The sequence below is a fragment of the Elgaria multicarinata genome, chromosome 2, assembly GCF_023053635.1.
Source record: "Elgaria multicarinata webbii isolate HBS135686 ecotype San Diego chromosome 2, rElgMul1.1.pri, whole genome shotgun sequence".
In the NCBI taxonomy this organism is placed as follows: Eukaryota; Metazoa; Chordata; class Lepidosauria; order Squamata; family Anguidae; genus Elgaria; species Elgaria multicarinata.
The window spans coordinates 79,778,127-79,802,559 of NC_086172.1; the positions used below are offsets into that span (position 1 = coordinate 79,778,127).

General features: G+C 43.3%; 1 protein-coding gene across 5 annotated transcripts in view; it reads left to right on the plus strand.

The window, feature by feature from the left end:
* ZDHHC5 (zinc finger DHHC-type palmitoyltransferase 5) overlaps positions 1-22,414 on the plus strand; it is a 64,883-nt gene extending 42,469 nt beyond the window's left edge. For all 5 annotated transcript variants that reach the window (XM_063116911.1, XM_063116913.1, XM_063116912.1 and 2 more), the window contains 10 exons: positions 5,555-5,676; positions 6,727-6,884; positions 9,136-9,308; positions 9,472-9,574; positions 9,651-9,742; positions 13,602-13,734; positions 14,140-14,263; positions 15,233-15,345; positions 18,811-19,700; positions 20,679-22,414. In XM_063116911.1, coding sequence (XP_062972981.1) covers positions 5,555-5,676; positions 6,727-6,884; positions 9,136-9,308; positions 9,472-9,574; positions 9,651-9,742; positions 13,602-13,734; positions 14,140-14,263; positions 15,233-15,345; positions 18,811-19,700; positions 20,679-20,844 — 2,074 coding nt within the window. In that variant the 3' untranslated portion in view covers positions 20,845-22,414. The remainder of the gene's footprint in view (positions 1-5,554; positions 5,677-6,726; positions 6,885-9,135; positions 9,309-9,471; positions 9,575-9,650; positions 9,743-13,601; positions 13,735-14,139; positions 14,264-15,232; positions 15,346-18,810; positions 19,701-20,678) is intronic.
* The last annotated feature ends 2,019 nt before the right edge of the window (positions 22,415-24,433 follow it).

Genomic DNA, 24,433 nt, shown 5'->3' on the forward strand with positions numbered 1-24,433 from the left:
ATAAATAATACTACATGTAGAGCATCCTGTCCTTACATGTTAGTATGACTCATCTCATGGTTACTACTACTCTCAGCCATGGGCATTTTGGCTTCTACAATATGATATGGCTGCCAGCCCTTCTGGTATGGTCAGTAGTTGCAATTGGTGCTGCCAAAGACATACTGTAGGTTGCTTATGCTTACCAGCCTCGCTGCCCTGTTCCTATAACCTGTTGGCCCTCCGACATCCAATAGAGTATGCAACAGAATGCTCACTGCTACTTCTCCAGTGATCCAACATATTTTTTATTTGCCAGGCTAAATTGTCTTGCTGTCTGAACTAATGTCTTTGCCTTGCTTGGCCCAGCTCTACCGCTAGATAGGCACAGAGCAGTCCTATCCGGCCCAAGTATTTGCACATCAGACTTTAGTCAGAGAAAAAGAAACTGAAAGTCCATAATTTTCAAGAAGCAAGAGCTGGTAGTTAGGCTAGATGCAGAGCCATTTTTATAAGATGAAAGCCTGAAATAAATGTCCATGCTTGATGTGGTAATTCATTGTGTGAAAGCGTGACAGAGCCAGAGAGAGAGAGCACTCCAAGGTTGGAGACAACCTCAAAAGGGGGAGTCAGAGATCTGACCCCAAAACCTTCCCCCTCACAGCCAGTGCAAAAAGAACTGTGCCAGTTTCTCTGAGATCACAAAAGTGATCAAGGAGGAGGAGGAAAGGGGGCAGTCCTGTGGGCGGGGAGAGAACAGGAGATGGGTTATCCTGAACCTCCTCCAGCCTCCATCTCTTCCCTTGCTAGACAGGCTGAAAAGCCTGACTCACGAAAATTGGAAAACAGGGAGGTGAAGATCGCCTCCGCCACTTCTCCTGCCCTACTGGCTTCAGCTCAGCAAGGCACAGGAATCTCAGAATGGGGAATGTGCTGGGTGTGGAATTCTGGGAGTTTTAGGAATGTTTTCAGTCTAAACATGCATAGGATTGCACGCTAACATATTTTTTATGAGACTGTAATTAAAGTTTTAGCATGTTTATGATATTTATTTGTAATTATGTTTTTTTAAAGAGAGAAATCTAGTACTTTGATTTTTTTAATGTAAAAATCTGATTTAAATTTTTGAACTCCTTATTTTTTTAATCATTTATTTTTGTCCATCCTGACATCCAAAGACCCAGTTCACGTGATTATTGCAGCTTTAAGCTGTGACATGTGCAGAGTACTATTTGCCTAATTACCCGCCTGAATGCAGCTTGTTGTTTTGTCTGAACCCAGGCGAAATGGCTTATTGGAGGGGGAACAACTGTCATAAAATCCAACAACTGGCCATGGCCATTGTGTAAGCCCCAGTTATCATACGAACTGGGTTAGTATGTCTAGTGTATATTATACTACAGTTATCGCAGTAATAGGACTGACATACAGCAGTAGCTACAGTTTCCTTTACATAGAAACCCATGCAAGAGCACCTGAGCATATTATTCTGTGCAGTTACTGTGATGAAATAGGGCACACTTAATTCTAGTAGCATCTAAATTTCATTAACTTACTTTGACTATCTTTGCAAACCAAAGATAATCAGTGTTGAGACAATCGTAAATGGCCATTTTAATTACATAGTTACTTTTTTTAAAAAAAAAGTTAACCCATAAATAAACACATTACTGTTACACTAGTTTGTAGACTTTGGAATGGGGCTGCTATGGAACCAGTTGCAAAAATCAACTTTCCAGTATGGGTGGGTGGGTGCGTTTATCTTCCTATACACGCTTTAGTTCTCTAAGGTTTAATCTAAATCAAATGTATACTGTTTGGTTATAAAGCACTTGGAAGATGTGGCCCAACAGCAATATAAGTATTATTATTTTCCCAATGGTGAAATGCATTAAATATGTTTCAAAGATGTGTGGATATCCTTGTTCTGATATCACATATGCAAGCTCTCATCCTTTTTACTCCAGGGTAATTAATCTAAAATAATAATTTATAGGCTTTTGTGTTGTATTCACTAATATAATTAGAATCTCAGTTCTTATATAATCAAGTACTGAAAGGTTGATAAAGTACAGCCTTCCACAGGCCTGAGTATATGGAAATATATATCTTAAAAGGGGCAAGACAACTGATTAATGTTGAATTGCCTTGAGTATTTACCTAAAGATGCGAATGCAGGCGTACTCCCTGTTGTGTTTCTTAAAACTTCCTGCCTTCTTGGGAGACAATAACAAGGCCTGCTAAGTAATCCACAAAGCTTTATTTAAGCAATAAACATCTCTTCCCACCTGAAGAGAGTCTAATCTCTTGGAACTTTCCCCTAGGCAAAACTACACAAACTAAGCGAGACAATTGTCTTTTCAAGAAGAATGGAAAGCCTCTTCCCAAGATGCATTAACTTCAGAGAGACTAGTTCTGAGGTGGCTTCTGACACAATGCGAGCCAGGCCGACTTTCTCTCGCTTTCATTTCGCTCTGCCCGTTTTAGTCTGCAGCGTACTCTAGGATCGGCTAACCTGTCCGTGCTCTGTCCTTCGGAAGAATGTTGGCACTGACTGTGTATTATTTGCCTTTGATGAGATAAGCTCTGGAGAGACCTCACCACCAGCTGGTGAAGAGCCTGTGAGACCTTTCTCTCCCCCACTGGTACAGGCTGGCCTGTTTCTGGTGCCAACTCCTCTACTTCAGAGTCTGATTCTGATTGATCACCTGAAATACCTTCTTCCAACCCAGGGGGAGCAGGGCTAGACATGACACTCCCTTTCCCTTCCATACTAGGTTGGAAATACTATTATACTGAATCATCAGTTACAAATCTGAATTGGTGTGATCAAACTTTATAGCCTGGTTTCATCTAATTCAGATAGCAATCTTGGACTTTAGGCTATTCTCATCTTAAAATTATGTGTAGAGTGCTTTTGTGTCCATCTTTCCCATTAGAGGCAAAGATGATCTAGCTCTGATATACTTCTAGCTCTTTTTAGAATTTAACAGACATTTTAGCATTGTCTGACTTGGTTCTAAGCAGATGTTTGCTGTTCCTTTCTTCATTCCCTTCTTCCTATAGCTAGCATATTTTTTTACTGCTGGTTTCATGTGGGATGTTCTACGTGTGGATCTTCTAGTTAAACAAGCTAGACTTGTTTCTGTGTCTTGCTGCATCCTGTTTCTTGACAAGCTGGATTACATCTGGCTTTAATGTGTCTAAAACTCCCAGCCTCATGGGACTCATACAGATAGTGTAGTGCCTAGGCATGAAAATATTATTTGCCCAGGTAGTGTTTTCTCATTTGCATACAGAGTACGGTTGAAAAGGTGTATCTTGAATAGAGACGTAATATATCTAAAGCGATAAACAATAAGATACCAATGATAAAAGCTAGCTACTACCTTACTAATATTATGTATCAGAAAGGTTCCCACCTCCGGAATCAGCCTGTCGGTAATTTGCAGTCTTCATCAGAGGCTCTGTTGATTACTGGAGTGACTAGAAACTTGAAAATTTTCTTTGACCCTGTTCTGTAGTTGGAGATGTGAATGGCATTGTGGGAGAGCTTTTGATCAGTTTGTTTTAATACAATCAGGACTGAAAACTACCAAAAATATGTTTGCTTACCTCTGAAGGATGCCAGGATTGCCAGATTGAACATGCTGTGTAGAAGGGAAGATTTTGGCAAGTAATACCTTTCTGCCTTGATCGCATTATGATTGAAATAGTTGCACCTATAAGTGGGAAATTACCATATGCATAGTTCTGTACTAAATTTGGCAATCATGATACTCCATGATGTGACAAAAGTAGTGTACCAACAGTGATGCAACTTGGAGGAGTTTGGACTTTGGAGTTGTCTACTCTATATAGTCTGACCTTAAATTGGAGCAAGTTTATGGTGGGAGATAGTCTATCCAGCAGCTATTGTCCAGTGAAACTGAATGTTCATCCTTAGCTTTGAGAGGGCTAGTGGGCTGGTGATGTTTATTTAAGTTGTTTTATTAAGTGATTAGACAAGAATGATTTGGCAAACATTATTTCCACACTGTTAATTAATGGGTTCCTGAGAGTGTTTAACAGTAATAATTTGCTATAAAGTAGGCAGTATACTGTTCTAGTAGATCCCTGACTATAAAGGAGGTTAATGGGTAAATGCTTAAACCACTTTCTGAATTGTGTATGCTCCAATTAGGTTTGTCTGTTGAAGAGAATTGAGCTTTTGGGGGGGGCGAAATGGATCCCCATGATTTGGCTTACCTCTGAAGCCAAGCTGTGGGTTAATTTCCGAAACCTGAGAAATTTATCGGAGGTTTTCTTTGTGCAAAATCACAGCCATAAATAATGCTATTTGTGCAAAATTACAGTTTATAAATGGTCTAATTTTTGCAAATTAGACCATTTAAACTCACATTTTGTGCAAATTGTGCCATGTACAGCTATGATTTTATGCAAATTGTGATTTGCGCTAATAACCCCATCTCCTGAAAAATCTGTGAGCTGAGCTGATTTGTCACATACTGAATTGGGGCAGCTTGTGGATGAATGAGCCAGAGTCCAAGGGGCCAAGCCAGTGAAAACTCACTGAGCTCTACCTCCCAAACGGATTCCTCTGACATCCCTAGCTCCAGTGTCAATTTTCCCGTGCTAGAAAGGATAGTGTTTCTACAAAGGCACAAATTCTCTTCTTTGTAAGCGACGTCTATTTGCTAATGATGGTCATGACTACTGTGCTCCAGTGTTTATCGTCTATCATAAGAAGCCTGAATTTGCTCCTCTTGTCCGGTAGGCTCCCATTGTTTTTCAGAATTTGAAAGTATAGCCTGCCCAGATTACCAGATTAGTATGTATGGGAAAGCTAGCTAGCTAAGCATTGAAAAGAAGTAGCAAGGATATTAGGGTGACCTTATGAAAAAGAGGACAGGGCTCCTGTATCTTTAACAGTTGTATAGAAAAGGGAATTTCAGCAGATGTTATTTGTATGCATGCAGCTCCTGGTGAAATTCCCACTTCATCACAACAGCTAAAGCTGAAGGAACTATACTAGAGTGACGAGATACAAAAGAGAGCAGGGCTCCTGATGAAGAGGGGATTTCACAAGGTGGTTCATGCATACAAATGACACCTGCTGAAATTCCTTTTTCTGTACAACTGTTAAAGATACAGGAGCCCTGTCTTCCTTTTCGTATGGTTACTCTAAAGGATATAATCTTCCTACTACCAGTGGAGTGCTTATTGAAGGAGTAGGCTGAAGCCCTTTCCCTCTCTTCCTTCTGTTCTACTGTGAGACAATGAAATGCAACAGATATTCTGTCCTATGCTCTGTGCATCCATGCCTTTCCTCTCATCTTTAGACTTCAGGGCTTCTATGAAAATAGATGCAGTAGAGAGTGTAAGAAGGGTAGCTTTATTTCTCATTCAAAGAGTAGTGGGAGTTAGCTGCTCTTCTTCGTTTACACTTGCTAGTTCTCAAGCTTTATTTAGAGAGAAAGATCTTGCAGCTTTTATTTGAAGTTGAAACAAATACAATTAATTTAATTTAAAGGCTACTAGCCTGTCTTAGATTACCTTTCCTTTATTTGTGCAGGTGCCCAGGGCTCAGCTTTGATATCTCCCCAATCATTCCCATTTACAATGCTGTGGTCTTCCTCTTTGTGGTGGCGAACTTCAGTATGGCCACCTTCATGGATCCAGGCATATTTCCTCGAGGTGAGAACTGCTCCTTCTCAATAAGCATCTTGTAAGGCACTGATGATCTGAAAAGTTTTTGATTTAAGAATGGTTATTTCAGTTCTCCAGATCAAATGCATAATATATATTTTTATCTTGGTGATTAAGAATCTTCCAGCAGGAGTAGGTTGCATGATGCCCTCTAGATATTTTGAGCTATAAATCCTGTAAATTCCAACCAGCATTATGAGATTATGGGAGTTGTAGTCCAAAAAATCTGGAGGGCACCAGGTTTCCTACCACTGCTTTAAAGCATTGCTGCATGAGAAATTTATTCTTGACCAGTGAATTGGTCATAATACCATGAACTGGTATTATGAATTTGAGGGTGCTGGTCAGAGTCCACTGAAAACTGAGAGTCTAGAGAATACTGATGGCTTCAGAAACCAGCCTTCCCCAATCCTCCAGATATTTTGTACTTCAATCCCCACCATGCTGTCTGAGCAGATGGGAGTTGAAGTCAAACATGTGGAGGGCCCCAGGTTGGGAAAGGCTATACTAAATAACAATATGAGGCAATACAAAATGAAGGCCAATCTAGTGCATTTTGAAACAGCAACCTGGATGCTGCTGACTTTGATGTAAGAGCAGAATGGATTCTTGTGGGGAGATTGGGACCCATAAATTTTGGCTAGCTTTAGTAGTCTCCCTAAAGTGTGCTTTCCATCAACCGTAATCTGAGTGGGAGGGGATGTATATTGATGCTGATATGTTGCAATGTACATCCAATGTACATCCAGCACAAACTTTGAGACAAAACCCTTCCTCCCTCCCCAGCTTTTCTAAGTTATTTCTGTCCTGCTGAGTCTCCCAGAATCTCAGAAACCACTGTGGCATCTCACTGCTTTTAAAGCTTTCCCAAGGCTCAGCACATAATCAGCACATAATCCCTTTCTCCAAGCTCAGGAGAAGAGCAGAAGATCTCACCAGAACAACAGCAAATGCCAATAGCAAACAGAGTGTATTTTGTGAACTGGGAGCGGGGAGCTTGCTCTGTTGTCTTTCATTGATATCTTTCTTCTATTTCAGCTGAAGAAGATGAGGACAAGGAGGATGATTTCCGAGCTCCACTATACAAGACTGTGGAGATAAAGGGTATTCAGGTGCGCATGAAATGGTGTGCAACATGCAGATTCTACCGGCCTCCACGCTGCTCCCATTGTAGTGTCTGCGACAACTGTGTAGAGGTGAGAAAAGGGGGAAAGAAAAGAGCTACGTCCAAGTGACTGGAATTGAATGTTCTAAAAGGGATTATGAACTTAGGGTATTCAATGCTTTTCACAATCATGTGCAGAAACTTGCATTGTTGGGTGGAGTGGCTGCAGGATGAATTTTTGAGCATTACATTTTGAGCATATTCCATCTTTTTTTTAACCAGAGCCCCAGATTCCACCAACTGTAACCAGTCACAAAATGGTGACTTGAGGGGGGCAGAGTAAATTGCATTATAGTGGGTAAGGAAGCTCACAGAAAAAAATTGTTCATCTAGTATTCTTTATTTTTACACTTTTATCCCACCTTTCTTCTATGAATTCAAGGTGGTGTACATAAATTCTCATTCAGAAACTGAGGCAGACCTGCCTAGCTTCAGCATGGTTGCTGCATCATGTGTGTTCAGACTATACCCTGGCTGTATAGTACACATTGCACAGCTATTACATAAGTATATAAGTTCTATGTCATCAAGTAATTAATACCTACTAATACATTATATCTGGTCACCGTAGATCAACAGTTCACCCTGCAGCTATGTCACAAGCACAAAGCCAGAAATAAAAGTGCAAGTTGATCTGAGAACTCTAGCAGATGAGTCCCTGCGTAGATGCTACATTAGGTGATACATGTAACACACATGTGCAAGAAGGGATTAACATTCTGGAGAATGTTCACATTTACATACGGAAAAACAGGCTTACACTATTCCCAAGAACATACATGTGTTGTCATGGCAGAAAACTTAAAACATATAGGGGAGAGAACACAGATAGTGTGCACGCACCACAAGTGCCACCAGTTGACTGGACATAGCTGACCCAAATCTGATATTTCTGCCTTGCCACATACCTTTCTTCTCCCCTTCACCACTGCTGCTGAATATTGAACTGAAGTGAGATTCTTTAAGGGTACAATCACATGCATGTTTAGACAGGAAAAAATCCTAAAACACCCAGTGTTCCGCAGCTAGCCACGTTAGCTGGGGAATACTACTAGTTGTAGGATTTTTTTTTTGTCTAAACATGCCTAGGATTGTGCCCTTAAGGTATTCAGACCACCTCCGAAGTGAAGCAGGTCTTTCCTGACGAGAACAAGGCTGCTCTCAAAGCTTTTGGGCCTGCTTTGGAGATCCTCAGGTCAGCTGTCAAAGCCTCAGTATGTGCCTTCAGAGCAGATCCTAGGGACTGCTCTGAAGGGGGCACTGGAGCTTTGACTGCTGCTCTGATCCGTGCTCTATGCTTGTGTTGACCCTGCTAGCAAAGACTGCTTTAAAGTCTTGTATCATGGCAGCTATCAAAGAGGGAAAATAGTCTGTGTACCCACAAAATGGTTGGGATAGATCCAGCCCTGCCAAGGACCCTGTTGTGCCAAGGGTGGACTGCCTCCCCAGCTATTTATGGGAGTGCAGATTTTTGTCCCATATGCAAACCAGTGGAGACACTGAAGTCCCCATTGGTTGGCATAGGGTGGAGGGAAAGCATGCATCTCTGAAAACAGCCTGTCCCTCTGCCAAGGACCCTGTTGTCCCAAAGGTGTTTTGTGAAGGGTGAGCTCTCCCCACTCCCCCATTTTCCAATCATAGTCAGTGGGGAGATAGCAGACATGCAAAGCTTTGGCTTTCCAAATTAAGGCTCCATTTCAGACTTGACACAAAGTGGGTTGTGTCTGGTGGCCTCTTGGAAAAAAGGGGAGTATAGAATTAATAATAAATATCCAAAGCAATAAAGCCAGATCTGTGCCAAATCTTCTGTACATGCCTCTACAAGCTGAGCCACTTAACCCTCTATCCAACAGTGAAAGATGGGAATGATAGAGCCAGCCAAGCTCCTCCTTGTTGCTGCTTGTGGGGCTGGGAGATCTGGACAAGAACAATAGAGGGTGGCTGGATGGCTATTGCACACCAAGATCTGGATGCATACATGGATTTTTTTCAGCTTCTTCCTGCACAACACACACAACACATTTTTTTAAAAGGAAGTGGAGGCAAAAAGGCATAAGTCACCAGTCTACTGTAATCCATAGTCTACAAGTTGACAACAGTCATTCTACCTACCCTTGTTACAGGAGTTGCATCTTTCCCTCTCTGGGAGTAAAAAATTTGGGAGGGAGCCAGATGTGCTGGAGTTTAGAGTGATTCTGTAAGTAACAGAAGACATAGTACTGTAGCATTGTTTTCTAGAAGTGAAGGTTTTCTAACTTCATTCTTTATCTTTTGATTGGTAGGAGTTTGACCATCACTGTCCCTGGGTGAACAACTGCATAGGGCGGCGCAATTACCGCTATTTCTTCCTGTTCCTACTCTCACTTACAGTACATATCATGGGTGTATTTGGCTTTGGCTTGCTGTATGTCCTATATAAAGTGGAAGAGCTCTCTGGGATCCGCATGGCTGTTACGTATCCTTCTTTTATTCCTCCAGGTTACAAACAGTTCCTTACATGGGACCCCTGGCTAGGAATTGATGTGTCCACCTGAGACACTGCCAAGGGGTGGGTGGGAAAGGAATCCCCAAATAAGAATTGCATGATTCTTGAGCATTTCCCTTGACTTCATGGGCAGTATGGCTGTGATGTGTGTGGCTGGCTTGTTTTTCATTCCTGTAGCTGGCCTTACAGGGTTCCATGTGGTACTGGTAGCCAGGGGTCGCACTACCAATGAACAGGTATGTATGTCACAGTTGGTGTCCTACTTCACTTAATTTTACCTTGGTTCCCTTGGCTGATCTTCTGTTTTTGCAGGTTACAGGTAAATTCCGGGGTGGAGTAAATCCATTCACCAATGGTTGCTGTAAGAATGTCAGTCGTGTTCTCTGCAGCTCCCCAGCCCCCAGGTAAGTTCTTCCCTATCCAAGGAAGTTGTAGAGGCCCTATCTCTTCTTGGAGAAGTAAGACCTTGATTTACTTGATTGTTAATGAAAGAGGGCAGAAAAGTGGGCTCAGCCATGTGGATAGTTCAGCATGGAGATGGTGTGTGTGTGTGTGTGTGTGTGTGTGTGTGTGGAACCAATTGTTGACAGCCAGATCGACTTTGGAGCAGTTGTAAGTTTTTCCTCCCCCCTCATAGATTGCAGTAAAGAAAGGGGAGGCTACTGGGTATCTTGAGATGCAAGAATAGTATCTATATAAAGGCCTTTGACCTAGGGTCTGTACTCTTTCATAACATCATAGAAGATGTGCTAGATCAGACCGAAGGCCTATCTAGTCCATAATTCTGTTCACACAGTAGCCAATATACCCATGGGAAACCCACAAGCAGGGCATAGTGACTGGATTCAGACAACACGATAACCAGTGGTGGTTTAAATAATCAGTGGTTGGTTATTTAACCCACCACAGGTTATCATGTTGTGTGGAGGGAGTTTTTTTTAACCCATGGTTGATTATTTGGCCAGAATAACCAACACAAACAAACAACGCTGTGCAGAGTTAGCTATTTGAACCACCTTTGGTTATCGTGTTGTGTGGAGAGCACTGTTGGATATTTCCTCCGCCCTCATTGGTTATTTTGTCAGCTACAGAGTCGCAAGGCAAGAGTGGCCAAAGTGGTGGCTGCTGCTCTAGTCCCATTGGCAGGATACATTTTCAGCAGCAATGGCTGATGGGATACTAGCAGGAGGACTGAGGGGGAAAGAGAGGGCAGGGGATGAGTGCATCAACTCAGTGTGGATCAACTCAACGCTGATCCTAATCCACACCATGATTGATTATTATCATGTTGTGTGGGGAGTAACCCCTAGATAAACAATTGTTAAGTTGATTATTACCCCATTGTTGACATCGTGACCTCAGTGGCACAGAGTGCCTTCTACAAACTCCGGTTGATGGCCCAGCTACGCCCCTATCTAGACAGGGATAACCTGGCTTCAGTTGTCCATGCTCTGGTAACCTCCAAGTTAGATTACTGCAATGCACTCTACATAGGGCTGCCTTTGAAGACGGTTCGGAAGCTGCAGCTTGTGCAAAATGCAGCGGCCAGATTGATTTCGGGAACCAGAAGGTTCGACCATATAACACCTGCTCTGGTCCGCTTGCACTGGCTGCCTGTATGTTTCCGAGCCCAATTCAGGGTGCTGGTTTTGACCTATAAAGCCTTACACGGCTTGGGACCACAATACCTGATGGAATGCCTCTCCCGACGTGAATATACCCGGTCACTACGTTCAACATCTAATGTCCTCCTCCTGGTGCCTACTCCGAGAGAGGCTCGGAGTGTGGCAATGAGGGACAGGGCCTTTTCGGTGGTGGCCCCCAGACTATGGAATGATCTCCCTGACGTGGCTCACCTGGCACCAACGCTGCTATCTTTCCGGTGCCAGGTTAAGACTTTCCTCTTTGCCCAGGCATATGGCAGCACATCTTAATTACCCACATGTTTTAGTTTTTTAACGGTTTTTAATGCTTTATGTGTGTATGTTCTATGTTTTAGAAATTTTAAATTTTGTATACTTGTTTTAATCTTAATTTTAGAATTTCTGTAAACAGCCCAGAGAGCCCTGGCTATGGGAGCGGTATACAAGTGCAATAAATAAATAAATAAATAAAATATTGGGTTATCTGAACACAGCCAATAAATCCCATGAGCAATATCCAATACAATGCTACATCAATGTAAATTATGTTGCGCTAGCATAAACAGCCTCTAGCTCAACACAAATAGTGCTTGCTAACACAACAGGAAACTCATCACGTCATAGGAAAAAGTATTAATATTGCACTGTAGGTCATTTACACTAACTAGTGCAGTGTAATTTATGTTAACAGTAGTATTGCATTGGCTACAGTCCTAGAGTATCCAATACTGTGTGAAGTACTTCCTTTTATCTGTCCTGAATCTCCCACCATTCAACTTCATGGGATGATTCAGATTCTAGTATTATCCACTTCCTCCACACCATGTATAATTTTATACACCTGCATCATGTCTTCTCTTACCGTTTTTCTAAGCTAATGAGACCCAAATGTTGTAATGTTTCCTCATAAGGAATTGTTCCAGGCCTTGATAATTTTAGTTGCCCTTTTCTATATCTTTCAAGTTGCCCCTGATTTTCTTTACATAGTTATGGGTATAATCAGGGATTTGGCTGTCTTCTCCCAACTTTGCTCACGTCAACGTAACTTTCCCAAGGACAGTAACTCTCCCAGCATCCAACTTTTTAGGGAGAATCACCTGTGTGTTACACACAGTGCTCCTGCTTGAGGTCATGTGCAAAATGCATTAGCCACATATTAACGTCAATGCTTTCATTGATACACCCAATTGCAAAATGTTCTTGTGTTCCTCACACCTGTGTGTGTGTGTAATTAGAGAGGACAGAGATCTGTATGACTGATTGTGCACAGGTTGAACCTAATTTCCCTTTTCAAGCCATGCCACAGTCTGAAACGTTGATAAAACATTCCTTATAATAATAGGTTTTTGCTTTGCCTGTTGAAATGAATATATATTTTATGTGTTGCTGCCACTTAACTGTGTAGATTGCTGTTTAGTACCCATTCATGTCTGTTCTCAGAATCTAGTAGCACTACAATTCTCTGTTCATCATTACCGATAGTCTGTGTATGAACTATTTCAGTGTGTTCTCTGTTGTGCACTCTTCATAACTGCCTGTAAGTGTGAACTGGTGTCAAAAAAAGCTATTTGCTTTTCATTACATTAATGAATATAAGAGAAATCTACAAGGATAGAATGCACTTACTATTCTGTTACATGGCACTTTACTTTTAGTAGGTTATTCCTGTGTTTGGAGTTGTAGTGGCTGATGTGATGCAAAGTTATTACTTTGTGATTCCCTCTACTATTTTGATGTACCTTTCTTCTTTTTGCCTACATCCTTATTATTTATTTATTTATTGCATTTTTATACCGCCCAATAGCCGAAGCTCTCTGGGCGGTTCACAAAAATTAAAACCAAGAAGAGCATAAAAACAACCAACAAATTTAAAACACAAATACAAAATACAATATAAAAAGTGGCATGCAGATAGGGGGTAGTGGCTGTTGTTTATGCCCCTGCCCTTCCTCTGTGAAGGCTCCCAGAGTGACTTACGGATAAAATAAAAATAACACCATTTCTTCCCTCAGGCTTGAAGTGCAGTTCAATATTACTTTCAGTTTTTTATCCTAACTTCATATTCAGAGAAACAAGGGGAATAAAGTAGGCAAGCCTGTTTTTATTCTCAGTTTGTGATAAATCTGTTATATAGATCAATTTGGTTAGTGTTTTGTTTATAAAAAGTTATTGTATTAATGTCATTTGGAGAACCCACAGGTTACTAACTTCAGTGTTCTTGAGAGGTTATTATGTCACTAGTGTAACTTAATTACTTACTTCATTATTTCCCTGTTAACATGAGAGTGTAGCCATATAGTCTTTATGTAGCAGGGAAGGGCACAAGAGCATTTGCCATGAATTCAGAGGCATTATTCCATTACACCAAGTGAGAGTCATGTGGACAACACCTCTTGAAGAAGGAGTCATTACAAGTTGGGCCTTTTATTTTGTGGCAATATTACCTTGGCAGTTCTTTGGATCCAAGGAGGTTCATGCCTCAAACATTACTCAAACTTCAGACTGTCTTGCTGGGGATGCAAACTTCATCAGTTAGGTCAGAGCATGCTTGCAGGAGGCACTGTCTCATCCTTCTTGATTTTAGTCTAGAATGTTTCATCTTCTTCCCATGGTTCACTAGGTATCTTGGGCGGCCAAAGGCAGAGCAGACTGTGTTAGTGAGGCCACCGTTCCTGCGGCCAGAACTATCAGATGGGCAGATTGCTGTAAAGATAATGGACAATGGTATCCAGGCTGAGCTGAAGAGATCAAAGGTGAGGAAGCTGTGACGGTGCTGCCCAGGCAGTGGCCTTCTCAAAACCTTGAAGGTGCCTCTGTATACGTGAGTAGGATCCAAGTGAGCCTTTCGAACATTCTTCCTCCATGTTACCATTTCTTTTTTTTTCAGTTTTCCCTGGCAAGTGAAGTTCTGTTTCCCTCCCATGTGGTCACTGCTACATGAGAGTTGCTCCCTTTGTATCCTAGATAATTCTGACTTGCCCTTTCCCTTTTCATCCAGCAACTGAGACATGCACAGTCTACAACTATGTTTGCAGAAATGCTAATTGGCCGCAGGTCCTTCTTATCACACTTGCACCTTTGTCGAATTGGAGGCAATGTTCAGGACTTTGGGTCCTGCCTCATTCTTCTGATTGCTCGTCTGCGCTTTCTCTCTGCAGTCCAAAGGAAGCCTTGAAGTGACGGAGAGCCAGTCGGCCGATGCTGAGCCGCCACCCCCACCCAAGCCAGACCTCAGCCGCTACACAGGTCTGAGGACGCATTTAACCCTGACCACCAATGAGGGTAAGAGGAGCATGCCAGGGAGTCAAGGGACACAATCAGCTTTGTACTTGTACCACAGTCTTCTGTCAGGGAAGTAGTTCCTACTTGCAATACAGGCAGCGATGCTGGTCACTACTTTGCTACTGGCAAAACGCAGTGGCTAATTTTGGAATAACCGTTAGGCCAGCTTTGTGCACTGTTAGCATAATACTAAGGCAGAATTGCCTCATTCAACATGCAGCTGCCTATTGCCTTTTTAGAGAAGAGTTTAAGTCGGTACTGGAGCAGGTAATGACCTTTAGAAGTTCTGCAGATGTTAAATCTCTAACTTTCTTGTCTTTAAAGACTTCTGAAACCTGTCAGGATTTGGGAATGGGCTGACTATATTGCTCCCCTCTTTTGTATGTGAAAGGTGAGGTTATTAGGGGAGAAAGGTCTCTGCCTTGTTCTGCTATCATTGAACTAGTGTAGAACAAAAAGCTAGTGTTACTTCCCTGTGTGCAGGTGTAATGCCCCTGCTGCTTTTGCTATTATTCCAGTGTTCCCAGGAGAAGCAGCACCCTGAAAGGAAATGTGATATGTGGAGAAATTCCAATCACTTTCTTTTTCCGTTTGTGCATTAGAGTTCTCTGGTCAGTACTGCCGCTTCCCATCTAGCAGGATTCAAAATTGAGAGCCCCCAGGGTCAGGACTGACAAGGCTTGCATGCACAGTCTGGAAGCTACTTGTGTGATTTCATTGTTGGGGAAATGTTCCTCTTGCTCCATTTCATCTCCACCCCTTAGTTCCTGACTGATTCCTTGATCTCCATGGTGTGTCCACCTGCCCGAGGCTCTTACCTGGCTCTCACAGATCAATTGTTCACCATACATGCAACTTCTGTACAGTGTTCAGAGAGTTGTTCCTGGAACCTTCCAGGGCAAAGCTGCAAGTGACTGCATATAACATTGCTTGTGAGTGTGTGTGTGTATTCTCTCTTTCTCTCTGCAGACAGCAGTTTGCTAGGCAAGGACAGCCCTCCAACTCCAACCATGTACAAGTACCGACCTGGCTATAGCAACAGCAATACTTCAGCTGCAATGCCTCACTCCACCAGCGCCAAGGTAATGAAAAACTAGCTTGTTTAGAATGGGGGTGGGGGGTTGTTGGCAACCATACAGGGTAAGGAGTTGGAAGGGGCATTCACTTTGAGGCTGTACAGTGGTTTAGCTCCTTAATTTGATTGACGTGCATTCTCTATAACAGAGGAGGACATGCTTAATTTTTTTTACTAGAATTCCAAGTTCCACCAACTGAAACCAGATGCAAAATGGCAGTTAAGAGGGTAGAGTCAGTTGCCTCCTGAATCCCATGAGCAATACACTGGGATGAACTGCATTCACAAATACAAATCTATATCTGAGTTACTAGAGAACAGGGATTTAAACAATCTAATTTCGACCTAAAATGTACTGTTGTTAAACAGTTGGGAGTTGGAGAGCTTTACTGGTCTACTGCAAATCACCCAGAGGTCTATTGATAGATTCCAGTCTACCTTCTGTCCATTCTTACTCTATAAGAAAGAATTTTGGTTTGCTGTATCACTGCTATTATACCTTGAATGCAGAATTCCAGTGTAGCATGTGTTGGGAATCATATCCTTCACCGTTTTTTAAATAGAGCTTTCATGATTTTTGAGTAACTTTAAAAAATGTCCACTTAAAAGCATTGACCTTAGAGTAGGTCTGGGAAGGATCATCCATTGACAAGAGTGACTATTTCACATGATGGGTTCACATAACATGACAACCCACCCTGTGAATAAGCTACACAGCGTGGGTTATTTTGGGAACAATCCACGGTGCTTCGAACAGCCGATTGAGCTTACTATGGGTTGTTCTTCCCCTCCTACTCTTTCAGTCCTCCACACAGTATCCCTAGGTCCTGCATGGCAGAACTGTCTTGTCTTCCTGTCCTGTCCTCCTCCTTGCTCCATTTTTATTCCTTGGCTTTAAAAAACAAAAAACAAAAACAAAACATGGTTCCCAACATTTGTGCAAATGGGGCCATTTAAAAAAAATCAGCCCCAGGAATGTGCCCAAATGTGTTGGTAATTTTTTTAGTATTATTATTCTTTTCGGTCCTTTGCAGTTGTGCAAGTGTGCACTTATGGCTGTAAAATATATTTAGCCTTGCTTTGTCAGTGCCCTTGTATGTTTCAGGGGCAAAAGAAAGGAAGTGCATATTGAAACATACAAAGAAATTGACAATATAGGCTAACTTGACAGCAGTTGACAGTGACAGGTTGGGAAAGGGGACAAGATTGGCCACTTTGCATGGTGATCCCTAGGGTTTTAAGTGTTGAACTGACACTTGTGGGTTACCTGCTTCCATTCCATACTTCCCCAAGTCTCCAGCAAGTTCTTATAAGAGAGGTCTAGGTCCACCCCCACCCCCCTTTTGCAGCTCTCATTTGCAGTAACTGTGGCAGTAACTGCTGTGAATGCTTATCTCTTTCCACAGACTTCAGTCTCAATTTCCTTGTTCCTTGTTGTCTTTCAAGATTGTATAAATCTTGCCACAACCTCCCTCCTCCTCCTTTACTGCTTGCACTATGTCTAATAAACAACTTCCAGAGGGGTAGCAGTGTTAGTCTGCTTCAGTAGGGGGGGAAATCAGAGTATTGTTGCACCTTTAAAGGCTAACTGAATTACAGTGCAATGCTATACATGTCTATTCAAAACAAGTCCTGTTGAGTTCAGTGGGGCTTTCAGGTAAGTGTGTATAGGTTTATAGCCTAATTGTGACATGTTTCCATGGACTAGAACCCACTTCCTCAGATACATGAAGTATTAGCCTTAGTTTACAGACACACAAGGGACACCTGCAACAAAATGTTGCCATGTATCCATTTCTTCCTAGGAGTGCTTCAGGCTTCCAGACAGCCTAGAAAAGTAATCTTGTAGTGCTGCTCAGCCCTCAGTGATGGTGAAGACTAAAGAAGAGGAGAAAAGAAAAGGACAGTTTTCATGAGATCTAACATTCCATTCTCAGTCACTCTCAACTATAGACTTAGATTGGTAGGCACATCCAGTCTGCCCATTGAGATCAGTGATGTGAAACCTCTGTCTCATGGGCCTAATCCAGCCCAACACATTCCACACCCACCCACAGTTCCTCGGGGTGGGGTGGGGTGGGGGTGGAAGCTCCTCCCCCTTGGAGGAATCCCCACTGTTATTCTCATCTGAGGATCAAAGCTTTTAAGTGGACACCTTTTAAAGCTACTCAGAAACCTTGAGAGTTCTATTTAAAAAGAAAGAAAAAAGAAAGATGTGATTTCAAACATACACTGCACCAGTATTCTGTGTATGTGACATAATGTTACCTGCTCTTCCCAGCACACAGGCCAGGTCTTTTTTGCACAGCCTGAAGCCGGGGACTTGGTTGGTGCCGGGGGGATGGGTGCACTTCCCACTGCCAGCAGAGTGGCTTTTTGTGGCACATACTGCACAAACCAGGGATTCAGTCAGCATCAAGAGAAGCAGCTGCTCCTTCTGACACAAGCCAATTCCCCTTCTCCATGCCTCTCCCAGCACAGAGAAAGGCAAAATGGGCAAAGGGATGATGACAGTGGCTCTAGCCACATCCACTGATGTCATTTAGCCGTAAGAGAGCCTAGCCGGGCTGAAACAAATCTGCTTTAGATCCCTGATGTAGATCTCCCTTTTTTGTAGGTATGAAAGCTGAGGCATTTTTTGTGCTTGTTTGTGGAAATTGTGATTTGCACAAATGCAGATTTGTGCAAAATCACAGGTGGGAACATTTACAGAAATAGCTATTTGCACAAATTTGCAGCTGTAAATGGTCCTTTACACCTGCAGTTTGGAGCAAATTGTTCTATTTATGGCCATGAATTTGTGCAAATTGTGATTTCTGTAAATATTCCCACCCACAATATCTACAGAATTGCAGCTCATGGATAAAAAAACGGCTGCAAGCTTTCACCAGGTGCCCGCATGCCCACCAGACAGAATGCAAACAGGACACAGAGAAGTTTGCCATTCCTCATCATATTTGTGCCCTAAATAACATTTAAAACTTTATATATTTTTACATCTGTATCTTTCCCTTTCTCAGAGGGTGACATACATGTGAACCGCCCAGGGAGCTTCGGCTATTGGGCGGTATAAAAATGCAATAAATAAATAAATAAATACATGGAGTTATTCTATTTTATCTTCAAATAACTCTGTGAGGTAGGTTAGTTTGAGACAGTACGACTGGACCAGTGTCACCCAGTGGGCTTGATAGAGGGATTTTAACCCATGTCCAGACCCAATACTTTAGCTATTAAACCACACTGACATTCAATAAGTAAATAACTAAATTGTCTAGTTTGAGTGATTGTGTTTATAATGTGCTTGTAGAATTGGGGTTTCTGCATTAAGAAAGCTGAGGGTTTTTTCTAGTAATAAAGGTCTGTGGCTATGGGGCATATTGAGGAAGAAAACTCTGTACTCCATATTTTTGAGTAATTATGAACCACCAGGCTTGCAAATTACTGTCTTATCTGTCCCTTCCCACTGCAGCTAAGCCGAGGAGATAGCCTGAAGGAGCCGACCTCCATTGCTGAGAGCAGCCGAAACCCCAGTTACCGCTCTGAGCCAAGTCTGGAGCCAGAGAGTTTTCGTTCTCCCACTTTTGGCAAGAGTTTCCATTTTGATCCACTTTCAAGTGGCTCCCGCTCCTCCAGCCTCAAGTCTGCCCAAGGCACAGGCTTTGAAATGGGCCATCTGCAGTCAATCCGCTCTGAGGGCACCACTTCCACATCTTACAAGAGCTTGGTGAACCAGACACGCAATGGGAGTTTGTCATATGACAGTCTTCTCACACCCTCTGATAGCCCTGACTTTGAGTCAGTGCAGGCGGGCCCAGAGCCAGATCCCCCCATGGGTTATACGTCACCTTTCCTTTCTGCCCGTATTGCCCAACAGCGGGAGGCTGACCTGCACAGTCGTTTCCCAAGCTCTGGTTCTCCCAAGCACCAGCCACCCCGTGATTCTTCACCTGTCCGCTATGACAATCTTTCACGCCACATTGTGGCCTCCATGCAGGAGCGGGAGAAGCTGCTTCAGCAGTCACCTACGCCACCGCCCCTGGCCAAAGAGGAGGACACGGGGCTGGGGGACTCAGGCATCCAATCCACACCAGGCTCCAGCAATGCCCCACGTACCAGCTCCTCCTCGGACGATTCAAAGCGCTCACCCCTGGGCAAGAACCCACTCACCCGCCCAGTGGCACCTCGCTTTGGCAAGCCAGAGCCACCACATGCACTCAGAGTGCGCTCACTGGGCTCACCAGACCAGCCTGCAGCCTCCCACTTGAGCAAATCTGTGTCTTACAGCAGCCAAAAACAGTCGCCCCAGGCCATCGTCCCAGAGACTGAGGAGGTGGCCTTGCAGCCTTTACTGGCACCAAAGTAAGTACAAGTGACACCTGCCTCGTGTTTTAAGTGTTCCTTGACTTGGCAAAGGATGAGCCACATTCAGCCCTGCCCCATCACTGCTGTGACCAAGGACCCCAAGATAATTTTTATTTCTTTCAGCAGCATCTGGAGGGATTGGCTGGGGGTGATCTACAAATAGTGTCTGCTCTCGTCTTCCCCTTCCTTCCTTCCCATTTTCCTTCCTGCCCTCCAGTGTGTGAACCAAGCCATTATCTCACCCTTCAGTGTACAACACAGTGCAAATCCCATAGAATCACGCTCCTTTTTGTAATATGTGTGTATTTGAGCATCCTCACTTTCCTTGGGTGTGTGTGATGGTCATTGGCTTCTATACAAGATCCCTAGATCTTCTGTGTGATGCCTGCCTGATTTTGTACTTCATATATAAAAATATTCTAAATGAGACTGCCCTTCCTTCTATATGCCCTCAGTATGTTCCTCTTCCCTTCCTTGTCTGTGTGCATGTGAGAGAAACTCAAGTCCATCATCATGGGGGTGGGGTGGGGTGGGGTGGGGTGAGACAAGACACAGGCTCTAAGAAAACATCTGCCCTTCTGAAAATGGTGGAAGTGTGACCAATCTTGTCACTTTCCTGGGAAGTCTTTTTTCTTATGCAGTGCACCTCCTTCCTTTCATTCTTTCCAGAGAGTGCTGTATTGGGTATGTGTGGCATCCTTTCCTAATAGTTCTGGATGTGTAAGGTCCCATCCTCTGCTAGACAAGTGTATGACTGGCTCCAACTTGCTGGTATTGTAAAGTGTTTAGAGTGCTATGCCAGTCTTCTGTGGATATTAACAATCCACTGTTCTGTTCCCTTTTTGCTACCCCAGGCAGTGCAAGTTGTATCCCAAGGTTTCCTTTCCTTATCCTGAGTGTGAGACATCCTCCACTTCCATTGCCATTGAATGAGTGGTCACTTCCTGACACCCTTTTATCCTTCCTTTTCCCCAGAGACGAGGTGCAGACGAGACCCTCCTACAGCAAGTCCAATGGACAGCCCAAGAACCTGGGCTCAACCTCACCCACCCCTGGCCAGCCACCTCTCAGCAGCCCTACTCGTGGAGGAGTCAAGAAGGTCTCTGGAGTGGGTGGGACTACGTATGAAATTTCTGTATGAGGAGGTGATCTCTCCGCTGTCTACTCCTCCCTGGCTGATTCCAAAATGTCCTGTCCCTGATGAGCAGGAGACAGGAACTTGCTCAGCAGATGGTTACCCCATCGCATGCATGGACCTTTATTTTCTTTTTTCCCCCTTTCTTTTTTTAACAAACCTAATTTTTGGAGGGTGGGAGAGAGCACAGGGGACAATTACCTTTTAAAACTAAACTATCTGGGATTGGGAGAGTCCCTAAACACTACAGCAGGATCCAGCCTTGCTCACCTCCACAGCCTGCACTCTTCCTCTCAACAACCAAGAGACTGCAATTTGTAGCACACACTGCCGAGAGAGAAGGGGAGGGGCATGCTATCAGCACCTCTCTGTGGGAGAAGGTGCAGGCTGAAGCTTGCCCCACTACCAACAGGACAGTCAATTGTGGACCTCGTGCAATCGCTCACCTAGCGCAGTAGGAGTGGATCATTTTTTTATTTTTTTTATTATTGTTACGGATTCTATTTTTTCCTCTTCTGAGTTACTGGGTGTGTGTATATATAAATATCTATAAATATATAAATATAACTATAAAAAGAAATTATATATCTACCCATATTGAGGGAGGGAGGCCCAGGCAGACCCCATTAGCTGGGCCTGAGGAAACCACATGTTAAGTTAAGTTCAGGGGCATTTAAGTTCAGGGGAGTCTAGAGGCATGTATTAGATCAGCTAATTGGTTTACTTTGAATGGTTCGGGCAGCCCCCCCCCAATCCCCAACGAAACCTCTGTAAAGCCACCACGCCAGGACAAGTAGGGCTGAGGAAATGCCAGCGTGGCATTTAACCTGGCCTAGTCATCCCAGTGCCTGTTCCCAGGCATGAGCTTGCCTTGTATGCAGTTCTGGATTGTCCATTCCGGAAAGGAGCATACAGAGGCCATCACCTTCCGCATCCCTGCTCATTTGAGCTATATTGCGCTGGAAGACTTTCCCCATGAGTCAATGCCTCTTTCCTGGGGTGCTTAGAAGGTTTCAGAAAACCAGGGGCGTTTTCAGCTTCCAGGCTGACGTTGACTTTTTAAGAAAATGACTTCCAGTAAAAGCACACAATCCCCTGCAACTCAGGCAGAACCGCATGCAGAGTTCTAGGGCCTGGGAAGGTGCTTGGGGTTCTGAGTGGCAGGAGGAGGGTGGCAATGGCATTGGGGCTTGGGTCCCTTACGTGGAAATACTGTATTTAGTAAACCCCTCCCCCCAGGTGGTTTCCCCTGCTTTTTTACATTGCTTTTATGAATTGCTCCATATTGATTTCTTGTGGTGTCACGGTTCTTTATTTACAAACTGGGCAAGAGAAAGAAGAGGAAAAAACAAACCAAAAAGCAATATTTTTCCATATGCCAAAAATGTTTCTCCACCCATAAACGCCTATGAAAGTAAAAAATCAGAGCAACCCAGGAATCCAACAATCTCTAGTCACTACTGACTCTTTCTCTATGGCAATATCTTAATTGTGGTCTTCACTGAGCCACACTTTTATTTTTATTATGACTAGCCATTTTAAAATGAGGAATAAAAAAATATAATGAGCCACTCCCTCCATGCTTGTGTAGTTTTTGTTTTGTACGGGTGGGAGGGAAAGGGGTAGAGGATCTAGTAATAGTCTTTTCATAACGCCTGCTCTACCGCCCACATTGATCCAGTAGGGCATTGCAAGGTTCTGACCCAAGGGAATTGGCACTACAAGCCTTCTACTGATGTAAAGGGCTTTCTCAGGTAAGTGAGGAGTGCTTATTCCGACATCTACATTACAAGTGCTGAGCCAGAATACAAACTGCAAGATGTTCTTCAAAATTGCAACCAAATTAAGGGCAAACCCAGACATGACATCAATTAGGTAGAAGGAATTAACATACACTTCTCTTTAATGTTTCTCATCCCAGTAGGATGGAGGAGAGGCAGCATCGGGACTGTGGTAGGCTAGGAAGGGGGCATCTTTTTCCGCCTTGTGATGCTCCTGACAAAAAGTCTCATCTCAGCTACTTACTTGCATTGAGAGAGAAGTTCAAATAACAGTTCTGGACAGGGGGATGTTTGTGAGGACCATGGCAAGGAGGAGAAAGGCTTATGTTTCCCTTCTCTGCCCAACACACTTCTGATCCTGGTGTAGCTGTTTACCTTTAGAAAAACATCCATTGATTACGTGCAATTCATGTCACATGTCGTTCGGCTCTTAATCTTGAAGCGATGGAGGTTCTTCAATCACACAGTTGCTCTAAAGTGACTACGCCTAATACAGAAAAAATTGGAAATCAACTTCATTTTTTGATGTACAATTTCTGATGAGAGAAAAATTCAACCTCAGTACAAAAGATAGAGGCTTATCAAGAATTGCTCCTATTATATAACCATGGACCTTGGTATTGTAATACAGATCACATGTCTTTAAAGTTGGCTAGCAAAATGCTGTTGTAAGATGGAGAATGATAAAGAATACCAATGGAACGTGTAACCTTGCTTCCAAAGTCTGGTGAATGGTTTCAAAGGTCATGTTGGGGAGGATACTTTTTTTAGTTCAATTCTGTTCTGAATATACATTTACAGTGCAATTGGCGAAGAAGAAAGCTGAAGATCAACTGTCTCCTGAACTAAGGCAAATATTTCCACCCAACATCCTTAACAGATTGGGCCATATTATTTTGTGTAGGGTAGGCAAACAGTGCAATAGGACAGAGGCCTTTGAGATCATGAAAGATGTGAAGTCCTGAGATCATTAGCGAATACAGTAAAGCAGGGAATTCTTGCCCTCAAACGTGGCAGTTAGAATTAAACCCTGCTTTTAGAATAGCATGATATGGCTGCAAGAAAGGCAAATGCTATTTTGGGCTGCATTAATAGAAGTATAGCTTCCAAATCACGTGAGGTACTGGTTCCTCTCTATTCGGCCCTGGTTAGGCCTCATCTAGAGTATTGCGTCCAGTTCTGGGCTCCACAATTCAAGAAGGACGCAGACAAGCTGGAGCGTGTTCAGAGGAAGGCAACCAGGATGATCAGGGGTCTGGAAACAAAGCCCTATGAAGAGAGACTGAAAGAACTGGGCATGTTTAGCCTGGAGAAGAGAAGATTGAGGGGAGACATGATAGCACTCTTCAAATACTTAAAAGGTTGTCACACAGAGGAGGGCCAGGATGGGCCAGGATCTCTTCTCGATCCTCCCAGAGTGCAGGACACGGAAGAACGGGCTCAAGTTAAAGGAAGCCAGATTCCAGCTGGACATCAGGAAAAACTTCCTGACAGTTAGAGCAGTACGACAATGGAATCAGTTACCTAGGGAGGTTGTGGGCTCTCCCACACTAGAGGCCTTCAAGAGGCAGCTGGGCAAGCATCTGTCAGGGATGCTTTAGGGTGGATTCCTGCATTGAGCAGGGGGTTGGACTCGATGGCCTTGTAGGCCCCTTCCAACTCTGCTATTCTATGAGATTAATGTTGAGCAGTTTTCCTAGTCTAAGATCTCTGGCATGTACTCTCTGATTTCTCTGATACTAGAAAGGTGGTGGTGGTGGTGGTACAGAGTTAACCTAAAACCACTACCATGATTACAGTTTACTAATTACATT